An 11,975-nucleotide genomic window follows, 5' to 3' on the forward strand; every position below is an offset into this window, starting at 1 on the left:
TAGCTGTAATAATGCCAGTTGAGACTGAACACACTTCATGATATGTCATTAAATTCAATTACATATTATTCTATAAAACTTGTGCTGTTTGTCTTCATAAGTTAAGAGCACAGCAGCCCCATTCTGGATATGATGCTGCATTTAGATTTTGTGGGAGGGAATGGAATGTGTACAAATTGCATTCATGCGATTGGACAACTCGAGAAGGCAGCCGTCAGTCTTTTTGTGCTGTTGTTTTTCACTCTTTATTGGACATTCCAGCAGTCTTAATCAAAAAGCCTTAACAAAATAAAGCAGAAAGTGAGTCATCCATATTTTCTTGTTCTTGCTGGTGCTTATACATTTTGGAGTTGGATACATTAGGCCTTTTGCAAAAAATGTACTTTTGTAAATGATCCGGCTTGGATGTTGAAGTGAAAAACTATAGGTTACTTGTGTAACCCATGTTCTCAGAGTAGCATGAATGAGATGTCTCACTATGGGATACGATCTCTGTATATGCTTCAGAAGCATTTATCTCGTTATGGCAATCCTGATTGACTGGTGATCATGATGCCTGTTTCAGGTGGAGCCATCTTCCTTTTAGTATCCTGCGCTACCACGCAGGATCACCCAAAATAAGCACCTTCTCACTTCGTCCAGCAAAAAGGGCTGTCTGATAAGACATCTCACTCATGGTGCTTTGAGAACCGAGGTTACCCCTTTACATAGAGCCCAGGATGCAGCCAGGCCATGTGTAGAATGAAACGTGTAGGCCAGGGCAACTGCTCAAACAATCCAGTGGGAGAGCCGCTGCATGAAGAGGTGTTTTAGTGATGCTGTGAGGTAGCGCAGGCTACTTAATGGTAGGTGGCTTCAGCTCATGCAAGCATTGCAATCACGAGCCAGTCAGGATTGGGGCAATGAGATAAATGCTTTTGAGGCATATGGATGAGGCATGTCCCATAGTGAGACATCGAAACAAACACTAGGAATGAGAACTAGTAATTAAAGTAAGTCCAGTGTGACATGACTACAGCAGTAGCATGCACATTCAACATTAGTCGATACCAAACACTACATGGGATATACGCTAGACTACTTTTGCTAACAACAAAAAAATCAGCTCAAGCTATGTAAATATATACTCTAATATGCATAATTTATTAGTCAAATACGGCCATGAAAAGAGACTCTACAGCTGTTTGTGATATTTCTTTTCTAAAAGTAAAAATGTGATGGATTTTCCAAAACCATTAGTCTGCATCTCTGTCAGTGGTCACCAAGCCTACTCTGACACGCTAGACAAGCATGATACTGATCTGCAAACACTTGTATTTGCAGAATTCATTAAATAGCCATAACAGTGTGTTAAAACGAGCATGTTGCCATCACAACTTTATTTAAATTCAAGGCTAGCTACATGCTAGTAGTAAATCATGCACTCCTTGCTGGCAAGGAGGTTTCCCTCATTGGATACTGACCATTTTCCACAAGATTTGTACATTTTAAAGCATAAAGATCAATTCTAGTGTTATTTTTTTTTTGCAAGCTCAGTCATTCTCTTGATTTCTGTCTCACAATAACAGTGTATAGTACAGTATAGCTTCATAATTAAGACTGTTTATGTAGCTGCCTGTCTAGTTACAATATTTTTTTGTCTAAAATTATCTTTGACTGTTTTTTCTTGTAGGATATGTGGGCCTTGGAACAGTCAGTGCAGCTACTTGGTGGTACCTGTTCGATGAAGAGGGTCCACAAGTGTCTTTCTATCAGCTGGTGAGTTAAAAAACATAGTTCTGCCCAGCCTGTGTTCTTTAGTTTGATGTAACTCAATCTTGTCCTCGGAGGATAGGGGTTTATTTTCCGTAATATTCTCGTAAGCTCAATGATTTCTTTAAATTCCCTGTGGTTGGACACAAAAGTGTTTGGTGATCCCAGCAGTGGACAGAAATAGAAAGGGAAGGAAGACCCATGTTGTTTGATCACACACAAGGTGGAACGAGGCCAAGGTTCTGCAGCTGTTACCCAGTCAGATCTGAGTTCCATCAAACCAGGTCACAGAGGTCCTGGTGACATCCTGCCCACACACATGCAGGAGCGCGCACACAGCCACTCAAGCACACTAACTCCCATCTGTCTGTTTCTTTACAGCGACACTTCATGCAGTGTACTGAAGAGAACCCCATGTTCCAGGAAATCGACTGTGAGGTGTTTGAATCCCGCTACCCCACAACCATGGCACTGTCTGTGCTGGTCACTATCGAAATGTTCAACGCACTCAACAGGTCAGTGATCTTCTGTTGTGATGTCAGTTTAAACAATCCTGAAATGTCACGACTGGCAGATATGGAAAAAAAGAGACACTCATCCAACAGGACAGCACTCCCTTTGAGAAAGAATCACACAGCTATCTGAGGGCTAGCCAGAAAACACAGCTGTCACAAACATCAACTCTATTTGCTGACTTAATGTTGCTGTTTATAATGGCCATTTTTTATTTGGTAAATGTGTCAAAGAATCAAGGTTAGCCACACAGCATAAGAAATTGGGGAGACATAAAATGGAAGGAACAGTGGTATGAAGGAAAAAGTCCTCATCTTTTTGCCAGGATCATGATGCAAAAGCAAAGTATATGTGAGTAGCTGCATATAGAAAGAAATGCTAATGTCTCACTTAAGAAAGAATCTGAGAAAGGCAAGCTTAAAATGCATGACTGTCTCATGCACTGCATCATATTAATTCCAAACATAGTCTAATTAAGGTTTCCTGTATATTCTCAGTTCTACTTTGGTACATGATAGAAACTGTTCATGCAAGTCACAAATGTCAAACTGTGTAGCTAAATGGTCAAAATGTTAGAATTTATTGAAATTTCTGTCTTCTAGTTTGTCAGAGAACCAGTCGCTGGTCAGGATGCCTCCCTGGGTCAACATTTGGCTGCTGGGAGCCATCATCCTCTCTCTCTCCCTCCACTTTCTCATCCTCTATGTCGAGCCATTGCCGGTGAGTTCTCAGGACAGTTGTTTGAAGAGGAGGTAGACTCTGCTGCTGTCAGTAAGGCTAGTTTAGATCTATGCAATAGTGTGAAAATGAGTAGTGTTAATTTTATCCTCTGACATTGATTTATTTTTGTTAAGAAAATGTGTATTAATGGTAGTCAAATGTTAGTAATTAATTCCTGCTAGTTTTAGTCAAAAAACATCTAGACTATTTACTTATCTTTTTTTTAAAATCTTCTAAGCATTTTAAGGGTTAAGGGCTGTTATTGTCTTTGTCTTCAGTTATCAGGGTTACATGTATTATTTTCGTCTATAGTTAGGTTAATGAAAAAGGCTCAGTGTCACTCTGTTGTACAGTGAAAAAACAAATACTCTCCACAGTAAATCCAGTTATTATCTCCAAACTCTAAGCCACTCTCTCTCTCTCGCTGTGTTCATCCTGCTCTCTTAGCATTAGCAGCTACCTGTTCTCTCCTCCGAAGAGCTGCAACTCATTTAGATGATGATTTATGATTCACTTACAAACTGTTGCTAAATTATTAGACACCATTAATAATTCATAGTGACATTTTTCGAGTGAAAATGTAGAGGAGGCTTTAAATGGACAACTGGCAATCATCCTGGAGTTAACTCATCCCTTCTGTCAGTAAAAATATCTAACCGATAGAAACATACACATTAGCTTACCTTTTCTTTTAAGAGTGCACAATATTAGATTTTTGCTGATATCTGGTATGTCAGTGTTTTCCAACTCATTTTGGCTGATTGTTTGTGCCGATATACGCACAAATTCTTTACACCTGATTGCAGAGAACATTATGTCCCTCTTGAAAAAAGCACATTATTATACCTGCTCTTATTGTGATGGCGGACTAGACATAAAATACAATGCTTTTTGAATCTATTTATTCACTGGTCATGATAAGAAAACTACTTGAATCTACAACTAAAACAGGTGGTATTTATTTGTAGATGACATTTTCATCTCCTAACTGTGATGAGTCAATATTATCATGCATTACTTTATATAAATCTCAGCTGCTGCCTGCTTGTTCATAGTTTGCTTGGCTTATTTTTGCTCTTTGTTTAATTCTGACTGAGTTTATTTTATAACTCTTTCAAGAAGTGGTAATATCAGATAAGACTTCTGACAGAAACATGAAGGTACTCATTGTGACAAGCTTCTTATTAATGGCAGTACAACAGGTCAGTCACATATGTCTACTGATCAAGAGATATTTTGGGCAGCGGAGGAGGCTTTCACTGATCAGGAGCTTCAGTGTTTGATTCCACGGATTCATTGAATGAGACTTTGTATTAAAATGGTGATTAATTCATTTGTCTGTTTGTCTGTCTTGAACATTTTTATTTAGTCAGTATCTGCTGCTGAAGAATGCGAAACATTTGATCATAGTTCTAGACTTGGAACGTTTCTGTCCTTATTAGGTCATCAATATTTACATTTTTCATTGAAGAAATTAACACTGATGCTGTTGTTACATTGTCCAAATGCATGAATCATTTTTTAAAGACAGATTCTGCCTACCATTGATGACACAAGTGCTATTTCTTATTGCAGTAATATTTTAAGATATAGATTTGATTGCTTTGAAAGATTTATATAACACACACAAACAGACAAATTGTCAAGAACATCTGAACTGGATATACCACACGTCCAGTGTCATACAAAAACAGATGCAGATACAGAAAAATAATTGCCAACCACAAAAATGCTTCAAGTCACACAGAATATGTTACAAAACAGCAGAAGTTACCAAGGGACACTGACTATATTTAGTTGTGTTTTCTCACTTTCCAGTATTTTTTTCCCCAGAGTGATGTGCATGCATTATCAAGTCAGAGAAGATGTTTTTGGCATTTTAATATATTTTTCTGAGTTTCAATGTGTTAAGCTTTCAGGCTTTGTTGTACAGAGTCTGCTGTTGCTCTGTGTAGCGTTAAGAATTTGTGACTGTTGAATTTTCTCTGCCCTTCAGCTGATCTTCCAGGTGACCCCTTTGTGCTGGTCTCAGTGGATCGTGGTCCTGAAGATTTCCATCCCAGTCATCCTCCTGGATGAGGCACTAAAATATGTCTCCAGGAATCATCTAGAAGGTACTTTGAATGTTATTGGTCAAGTTTAGGAAAATAAATGAATTTGGCTAATAGTCAAAATTCCTATGTACACCGATCAGGCACAACAATATGACCACCTGTCTAATATTGTGTTGGTTCCCCTTTTTGCTGTCAAAACAGCCCTGACCCACTGAGGCATGGACTCCACTAGACCCCTGAAGGTATGCTGTGGTGTCTGGCACCAAGATGTTAGCAGCAGATCCTTTAAGTCCTGTAAGTTAGGACGTGGGGCCTCCATGGATTGGGCATTTTTGTCCTGCACATCCCACAAATACTGGATGTGGATGCCAAGTCAACACCCAAACTTGTTGTTGTGCTCCTCAAATCATTCCTGAACCATTTTTGCTTTGTGGCACAATGCATTATCCTGTTGAAAGAGGCCACAGCCATCAAGGAATATCATTTCCATGAAAGGGTGTACATGGTCTGCAACAATGCTTAGGTAGGTGGTACGTGTCAAAGTAACATCCACATGGATGACAAAACCCACGGTTTCCCAGCAGAACACTGCCCAAAGCATCACACAGCCTCCACTGGCTTGCCTTCTTCCAATAGTGCATCTTGGTGCCATGTGTTCCCAAGGTGAGCGACGTACACACACCCGGCCATCCATGTGATGTAAAAGAAAACGTGATTCATCAGACCAGGCAACCTTCTTCCATTGCTCCATGGTCCAGTTCTGATGGTCACGTTCCCATTGTTGGCACTTTTGGCAGTGCACAGGGGTCCTCTGATTGGTCTGCAGCTATGCAGCCCCATACGCAACAAACTGCGAAGCCATGTGTATTCTCACACCTTTCCATCAAAACCAGCGTTAACATCTTCAGCAATCTGAGCAACAGTAGCTCTTCTGTTGGATTGGACCTCATTGGCCAGCCTTCCTCCCCACAAGCATCAATGAGTCTCGGCCATCTCATGACCCTTTCGCTGGTTCACCACTGTTCCTTCTTTGGACCACTTTTGATAGATACTGACCACTCCAGACCAGGAACATCTCACAAGAGCTGCAGGTTTGGAGATGCTCTGATCCAGTCATCTAGCAATCACAATTTGGTCCTTGTCAATCTCACTCAAATCCTTATGCTTGCCCATTTTTCCTGCTTCGAACACATCAACTTTGAGGGCAAAATGTTCACTTGCTGCCTAATATGTCCAACCCACTAACAGGTGCCATGATGAAGAGATAATAAGTGTTATTCACTCCATCTCTTAGTGGTCAGAATGTTTTGCCTGATCTGTGTGTATTTAAATTTATTTAAATCAATAAATGTTTTTGTGATGCTGATCTGATTAATCTGTCTTCTCATGTTTTCTTCAACTCTTTTTCCTTTCTCTTGCATTTCTAATTCAGCCTAAATTCATTTAGTCTCACCTTCCGTGAAAAGGTACTACAACTTCTTTGTGCCTTCTTCTCTCTCCAGTAGAACCTGACACCTATAAACTAATCACACCAGTTACTATGGCTTCAAACTAATGGATGTTTATCTTTATCCCCGGCAGGTGATGAGGAGACGAAATATTGCAGGAGATGGCAGCTGAACTAAGACCTCTCCCTCAACAAACTCACACAGTAGACACACACAGCTACCCTCTTCCCTTTATGACCTAGGAACCTTTCTCTCCCCTGCCCTCATTCCCCACTCCTGCATGTCCAACCAACCACCACTAGAAATGAGCAGGGCTTGCATGAGAATGAGTGTGCAAGAAAGAGAGTGTTTGTGTTCTTGCGAGCATGGCTTTGTGCAAGTGTGTGAGTAGATGAGCTCTGAGTGTGTGGGTCTGAGAGAAACTAGGCAAACATAGTGGCGAGAGCGAGAAACAACTGCAGAAAAAAGAAAACTGCTCATGGCTCTGCTTTTTAAAGATTTTTGCTTATTGCAATTTTTTTTTTGTACAGTACGAACGTAGTGGTGTGCAACTGGACTTTGGGGAGGGAAGGAGAGGGAGGACAGGGGAAATTGATAATACTGGGTGGGGGGAGGGTTTTACGTCAGCACAGAGACCGAAAGAGAGACTGAGAGGTGAAGCCTGTCATGGAGAAGAGAATGGTGGACACACTGAGCATCAGCAAGAATGTGGAAGGTGAAAACAGCCAGCCCTGGAGGCAGCGTGAGTGTGGGAGAGCCACCGTATCCGTGTGTGTCCACAAAGCATTACATCAAGGTGCTGCCCAGGCATGTGCCGCCCACACTACTGGCAGTGAATCCCAGCCTTATCAACACAGCACAATATATGTATCTCTGGCCAGTTTGTTACAGTGCTGCTCCTTCATTGCTCTTTGTCTTCGCTTTCACCACAAACTCCTGTTATTGTATGCAGAATTACTCTTCTTCTGCCTGCCTCCTTCTCTCCGTCTCTCTTTCTTGCTCTCTGTTCGAGGAGGCAGCTGTGGGCCTGGGGGTCGTGACACTGTCGGGCTCTTGAGTTTGGGGTGTGGAGATGTTGCTCCGCCTAAAGGTGTGAATAGCTTTACGCTGCTTAGCCGCTTCCTTCGGCTCTAAATTCGAGGAGCTGAGGCCAGCTCACACACTTGGCAGAAATAAAATTTAAAAAAACAGAAAGAAAAATGTCAAACAGCAACCAAACCAGCATATCAGTAGAGTAGTTGTCAGTCAGCCTGTCTAGCTGGCCTTGTTTAACCTCAATGTAATGTCCATCTGCTGTGCTGCCACTGGAGGTTTAACTTTCAAATATCTCAGAAAGTCATTTCATGTGCAAATTTAAGGTAGATCTGAACAATAGCATGATGCTCAGTGACAGAACGTCTTGGAGCATTGTGCTATTTTTCTGCCTTACATTCATTCAGTTGTTTCTGACCCTGAACCAGCGCTAAAATGTGTGTGCATATAGCCTTACTTGAATAAATTAGTCGATTTTGACGTGATAGGCTTTTCAGTCTTTGAATCGCACAGATGATGTAGTTAAAATAAGTTAAGGAAGTAAACTGCTTGATTGTCTCACTTTGATCATGAATCATTTATATATTAAGCACATGAAACATCCATGCCTTATACAGCCCACTGCGCCTCCACATTAAAGATGTGGTCCAAATGAATGTGTTTCTGCTAACCTTTAATGAGCTTTGTACCCACCAACACCTATTTCACTCATATGTGCCCCAACAGTGACTCATACTGATCATGTGAATGCCAACTTGATCCAAACATGGTTAATAGGAAACTCCCCTTTTTTGTTGTTGTGCTTTGTGCACTGCTCCCTCAGCTCCTCCTGCTCTCTCAGTGCTTTAGCGATTCACATGGTTATTGTTTTTTAATTACTAAATAATAATGTATTTGACTGAATGAACCCACTGGGTTTGGATTGTGTCTTTTTTAGTCTCAAGTATGGTTTTGTATAGGGCCCTGGTGCTCTGTGGACTGGGTCAGAGGTGTTTTTGGTCTCTTGTTGCTTCCACATACTGTATTGTAAACGAGTGTGCACATTAATAAGCATAGGTCAAAACCAGAAATCTGCACACTGTGTCTGTTGTAATAAAGAAACATTTTGATCGGAGATATTCATACTAAATATGACATGTAATGGTTTCAACCTTTGCTCTATGATAATATGATTTTTCACAGTTTTCTGGTCATTTTTTGGACCAAGAGAAAATAATCATACTGTTTTCTTACAAGGACAATAACCGTTAGTTACAGCCTGACTTCAAGGCACCTGTTCAAGTGAAATTACTTTTCAATTACTGACACAGTGTGCAGATCTTTATTCTTTTCCCCTCCCTTTTCTGGATGTCTGATCTGAATCCAACAAGCAGGAGTCCTTTTCACTTGGAGCATGTTTAGAATCTGAAGGAAAATCCATTCTTTAACACAGCAGTGACCAATCTGCTGTTGCTTACTGTTCTGTATGCATTTGTACTCACCTATTTTACTGCTGCTTGGTGATGTTTTAGTCTTGCTCCAGGGGACAATCAGCTTCTGTGGCATGAGATCATGGAGTGTAGATGCCTTCACTTTCAAATACTCTGGGGTCATTCTTGGGACATTAGAAGATCTGCTTATTAAGTACAAGTAGATGAAACAAAGTGAGGAAAAGTACACTATAACGTTCATCACCAGATATGTTAACATTTTGATTTAAGGGTGGACTCTTCCTTTAATATTAGACTAGAAGTTGGATTAAATAATGATGATTTTGATGATACTTGACATAAAACAGCTTTTATTTTCAGCGATTTCTTCAGTAAGTTTTGTCACCACCATGAGCATGTGGCACCTCTGTCTGGGCCAGCAGACCTCCTGTACCTGTCCCAGGTCTCCATGGCTCTGTAACATGCTGGCCCTCTGGCCTCCAGGCACTATAGGTCTGTATAGCCTTGTAATTTACTACTGAATTCTCAACTCTGTGCAGCCGACAAGAATATGATCGCATGGAACCTTGTCACTGTAATAATAACCTATACAGCATATAATATTTAATTTTTTGATAACTTACATCATTGAAATCTACTTGCCAACAGACAGACTTGCGAGAAAGCATTTTTTATCTTTTCTTTTGAGCACATGGTATCTAAGGATCTCCTCTGTTTTTGTTTGTTTGTTTTGTAGAATAGAAAGGTTGTTTCTTCATTGTTCCCGTTTGGTTTTTACAGTTGCTGGGGTTTTGTGTCTTTTAATGTAGGGGAAAGAATATGACGTTATCATGTTTAAGATAGACAAGAATAATGCTTATGCTAGTTAATGGCGATGACACGGATCATTTCAGTGATGGCTATCTGATGTGAGAACGTTCAAGAATTCTGAATGAACTGTGTCTGGTTTACACTGAGTGATATGCAGTGATGAATCCTGGGTTATGAAGTTTTATGGCTGTATATTGAAGGGCTTGGTGGGATGCAGGCTCTAGAGACTCCTGACAATCCTTTTGGGTCTGGCATTTGGGAAGTTGCACAGCTCTTCAGCACGGTACTCACAATCCTCCCCAATCTGTAAAACAATGAACTCCCTTACTACAGGGAAGGAGCCTTCAGGTTCCGTAACATCTGACCAATGCTTCCTTTTCTCTGTCTACAAGTGAACATTCTCTAGAGCCTGAGTTCCACCTCTGAGAAATTAAAAGGATTCTCTGTGTTGCCTTGTTAATATTAATTGTGGACACATAATTTTATAAATGACAAAGACGTGGAAATAAAGATTATTTATCTTGTTATTTATTCAGAAGTTGTGTCTTTTTATGTACATTTTTAAACACGAAATATTATTTTCTGTCTCAACATCTTTTTAAGCACTACTGTCTTAAATAGAAATATTTTTTATAATGTCTTTTTAGTGGTACTACTTAATCAAAAAACAAATAAAGACATTTATCGCTTTACAAACAGGTATGGTAGAGTTCTTTGCAGTGTTAGACAGTGAAAGAAAATTTACTCAAATACTGTTCTTAAGTACAATTTTGTCGTACTTATACATGAGTATTTCTAGGTCTGTCCAGGCCTCTCTTGTAAAGGAGATCTCTGATCTCAGTGGGACAAACTTGGTTAAATAAATTCTAAATAAATAAAAATAAATAAAAAACTTTCCTTAAAATGAAGTTGCAGTAATGTTAATTTGAGAACATTAAAATGTTTTAACTATTTAAACCTGCGGACTTAATATCACTTATTTAATTTTTTTTTTTAAAATCTCAATTGCATTTCTCAAACTATGGCATTCTATTTAGGTTGATCCAAAATACCTCTTTTTTTAGCGAGCCCACCGTCAGTTCAATGTTAAGATACATTATGTTGATGAGGGTCCTCAATAATACAGTCCCTGACAAAAGTCTTGTCGCTTCTCTTAAGTTGTAGGAACAACAAATAACGACTGGATTGATCAATTGGAATCAGAAATGGCTCATATGAATAACAAAGCCCTCTAGATTATATTTATCATGCCAAAATAAAGTTTTGTATCATTCATTGAGTTTTATCATTTAATTAGGACAGAAAGGTCAGATTTTGCTTGGACAAAAGTCTTGTCGCATACAAAAATAATGTTGAAATTATACATATACTTTATTCTGAATACACAAATATGCTATAAAAACATCAGAACATTAAGTCATAGTGTCTTGCAAAAATGAATTAATATTGTGTATGATTTCCAGAACTTGGAGGACTGCATCCATACGTCTCATCAATGACTCAAATAACTTATTGATAAAGTCATCTTAAATGGCAAAGAAAACAGTCTTGCAGGGCTCCCAGATTGCATCAAGAGTCTTCAGTTTCATCTTCCAAGCCTTCTCCTTCATTTTGCCCCAGACATGCTCAATAATGTTCATGTCTGGTGACTGAGCTGGCCAATCCTGGAGCTCCTGGACCTTCTTTGCTTTCAGGAACTTTGATGTGGAGGCTGAAGTATGAGAAAGAACGCCATTCTGCTGCAGAATTTGCCCTCTCTTATAGTTTGGGATGTAATGGGCAGCAAGAATTTCTTGATACTTCAGGCTGTTGATGTTTCCATCCACTCTGCAGAGCTCTCGTACACCCCATACCGGATGTAACCCCAAACCATGATTTTTCTTTCACCAAACTTGACTGTTTTCTTGGTGAATCTTGCAGCTTCTGCAGGATTAGCGGTGATTGGGATGAGGTTCAATGGATGATTCATCAGAAAAATCAACCTTCTGCCACTTTTCATTGTCCATCCTTCCTGCAAGCTGTGGACCTTGACAAATGCAACACGATTTTTTGTTGTCTTCTGTTTAATGCTGGTTTCTATGCACTAATTTGGCTATGGAGAACACCGCTGAGAGAATTTGACAAACTGTTCTTGTAGATACAGGGATTTCTGGCAACCAGTTCATGTGTAACTCTGTTACAGTTGAAAAAGGGACTGAAGCCCTGGACTGTCAAAG

General features: G+C 39.8%; 1 protein-coding gene across 2 annotated transcripts in view; it reads left to right on the forward strand.

Annotated features, from left to right (window-relative positions):
- Positions 1 to 10,290, forward strand: part of atp2a3 (ATPase sarcoplasmic/endoplasmic reticulum Ca2+ transporting 3) — a 52,527-nt gene extending 42,237 nt beyond the window's left edge. Inside the window, exons 17-22 of one of the 2 annotated variants that reach the window (XM_022205987.2) lie at positions 1,673 to 1,758; positions 2,134 to 2,267; positions 2,868 to 2,985; positions 4,982 to 5,099; positions 6,472 to 6,505; positions 6,621 to 10,290. In XM_022205987.2, the coding sequence (XP_022061679.2) occupies positions 1,673 to 1,758; positions 2,134 to 2,267; positions 2,868 to 2,985; positions 4,982 to 5,099; positions 6,472 to 6,476 (461 nt within the window). In that variant the 3' untranslated portion in view covers positions 6,477 to 6,505; positions 6,621 to 10,290. The remainder of the gene's footprint in view (positions 1 to 1,672; positions 1,759 to 2,133; positions 2,268 to 2,867; positions 2,986 to 4,981; positions 5,100 to 6,471; positions 6,506 to 6,620) is intronic. The other variant, XM_022205986.2, reaches the window with a different exon arrangement.
- Positions 10,291 to 11,975: the final 1,685 nt, after the last annotated feature.

This window comes from Acanthochromis polyacanthus, chromosome 17 (assembly GCF_021347895.1).
Source record: "Acanthochromis polyacanthus isolate Apoly-LR-REF ecotype Palm Island chromosome 17, KAUST_Apoly_ChrSc, whole genome shotgun sequence".
In the NCBI taxonomy this organism is placed as follows: Eukaryota; Metazoa; Chordata; class Actinopteri; family Pomacentridae; genus Acanthochromis; species Acanthochromis polyacanthus.